The sequence below is a fragment of the Dioscorea cayenensis genome, unplaced genomic scaffold (assembly GCF_009730915.1).
Source record: "Dioscorea cayenensis subsp. rotundata cultivar TDr96_F1 unplaced genomic scaffold, TDr96_F1_v2_PseudoChromosome.rev07_lg8_w22 25.fasta BLBR01001336.1, whole genome shotgun sequence".
Lineage (NCBI taxonomy): Eukaryota > Viridiplantae > Streptophyta > Magnoliopsida > Dioscoreales > Dioscoreaceae > Dioscorea > Dioscorea cayenensis.
Genome location: NW_024087727.1, coordinates 52,897 through 54,552, shown reverse-complemented (window position 1 = coordinate 54,552; position 1,656 = coordinate 52,897). Strand labels below are relative to the sequence as shown.

The 1,656-nt window shown below is 35.0% G+C and overlaps 1 protein-coding gene across 1 annotated transcript; it reads left to right on the top strand.

Moving 5' to 3' along the window:
• Positions 1-396: 396 nt before the first annotated feature.
• LOC120256195 lies at positions 397-1,443 on the top strand. Its single transcript, XM_039263935.1, has 3 exons — positions 397-535; positions 643-856; positions 1,413-1,443. The coding sequence occupies exons 1-3, from the start codon at positions 397-399 to the stop codon at positions 1,441-1,443; spliced, it is 384 nt and encodes a 127-aa protein (XP_039119869.1).
• Positions 1,444-1,656: the final 213 nt, after the last annotated feature.

Sequence of the window (1,656 nt, the reverse complement as noted above, 5' to 3'; positions counted from 1 at the left end):
TATTACTAATTATTAAATATAAAATTTTTAAATATAATAATGAGTAATAAAAATAAATTAAATACTAAAGTTAATAATTAATAAATATTTAATATTTAGTATATCATAATAAATTGATATATAATAAAATAAGGGGGCAATCTTACCATCAGTAATCACATCCTCAAATTACATCCAACCAAACATGTGTTTTTAATTCTAGATTTACAAATCTTTCCAAACAAACATAAAATTTTATAATACATTAAAATCAGTTACAGCTAACCAAACACAAGATTTGACTGTACTATTTTTTAAAAACCAAGGATTTCCAGTTACATTGTAACTAGAAATCCACTGCATTTACAATAATATCCAACCAAAAGCCACTTTAAAAACTCCAACAAAGCTTCAATCATGGGTTTCCAAATTGATCCAGCCTTCATCCAAGCCATCGAGCACCGTCCCAAGCCCACCATCTCCGACGCCGGCAACATCCCTCTCGTCGACTTATCCCCTCTCCTCCATCACCAGATCCGTCAGATCCTCCTCAGCCGTCCCTGATCAGCTCTCCAATCTCATCATCTAGATCGGTGAGGCTTGCCGCAATTGGGGGTTTTCCCAGGTTGTGAATCATGGAGTGGCAGTGGAGTTGCTGGACAGGGTTTGAGGTGGTGGCGAGGGAGTTCTTCGCATTGCTGGCAAAGGAGAAGAAGAAGGTGAAGAAGAGGGAGGTGAATCCAATGGGGTATTACGATGTCGAGCACACAAAGAGTGTTAGGGATTGGAGGGAGATGTTTGGTTTCTCACTAACTGAATGGGAGACCGAGTTGCTCCGGTTGGAGAATCAGTGGCCGAAGAGCCCACCAAAGATGAGGTCAGTGTTCCAACCTAATATAAAGCTTTTCCTGCTAATTTTTGGTTTTTATTAAATATTTAATGCTTTTGAAGTAAATGTTGATAAACAATCGCAATTAATAACCTTTTAGACCAACCTAATGTCAGTGCTTGTATGGCTATTACCTTTGCTATGATGGGTGTGCTCATGTGAGAGGTTGCCAAATTCTTATCATTATTATTTTGTCAGCCTCTTATGGTGGGGGGTTGATTTGTCTTCCCTGAATCTTCTTCCCTTGTGTGCATTCGGTGTTTTTATAATTCTATCTTTGTTTGCATAAGGTATTTCAAAGTAGATAAATAGTGAACGCATAATCATATCAATCAATTCATTTTAGAAAATCCCTTCTATCAAAATTTTGATTGCTATAGAAGTAATCTAATATTGTTATTCACTTATTTGTCGGTCAAGTGATTGTTAAAACTATGTGAAATCCTCAGAGAGTTGAGGAGCTAAGCCAAGCCATGATTAATGACCGGAAACATACGATTATTTTTACTTTTTCAAGATCTAGAACATTGTCTTAATCATTCAGTTACATCATCAGTGAGGTTGGAAGACATTGATGCTATCATGATACTTGCATAAACATTTAATGTAGGTTTGACCTTAGAATTAATTAACTAAGTTCATGCTATTTCATGTCTAGATGTGGACACTATATTCTTTTTTTTTTAAACCACTTCAAAACCTCATAATTACAAATAAGATAGAGAAAAGATATATATATATATATGTTATATCATATGGTTCTAATCTTTAACAGATAGAAATTCTTC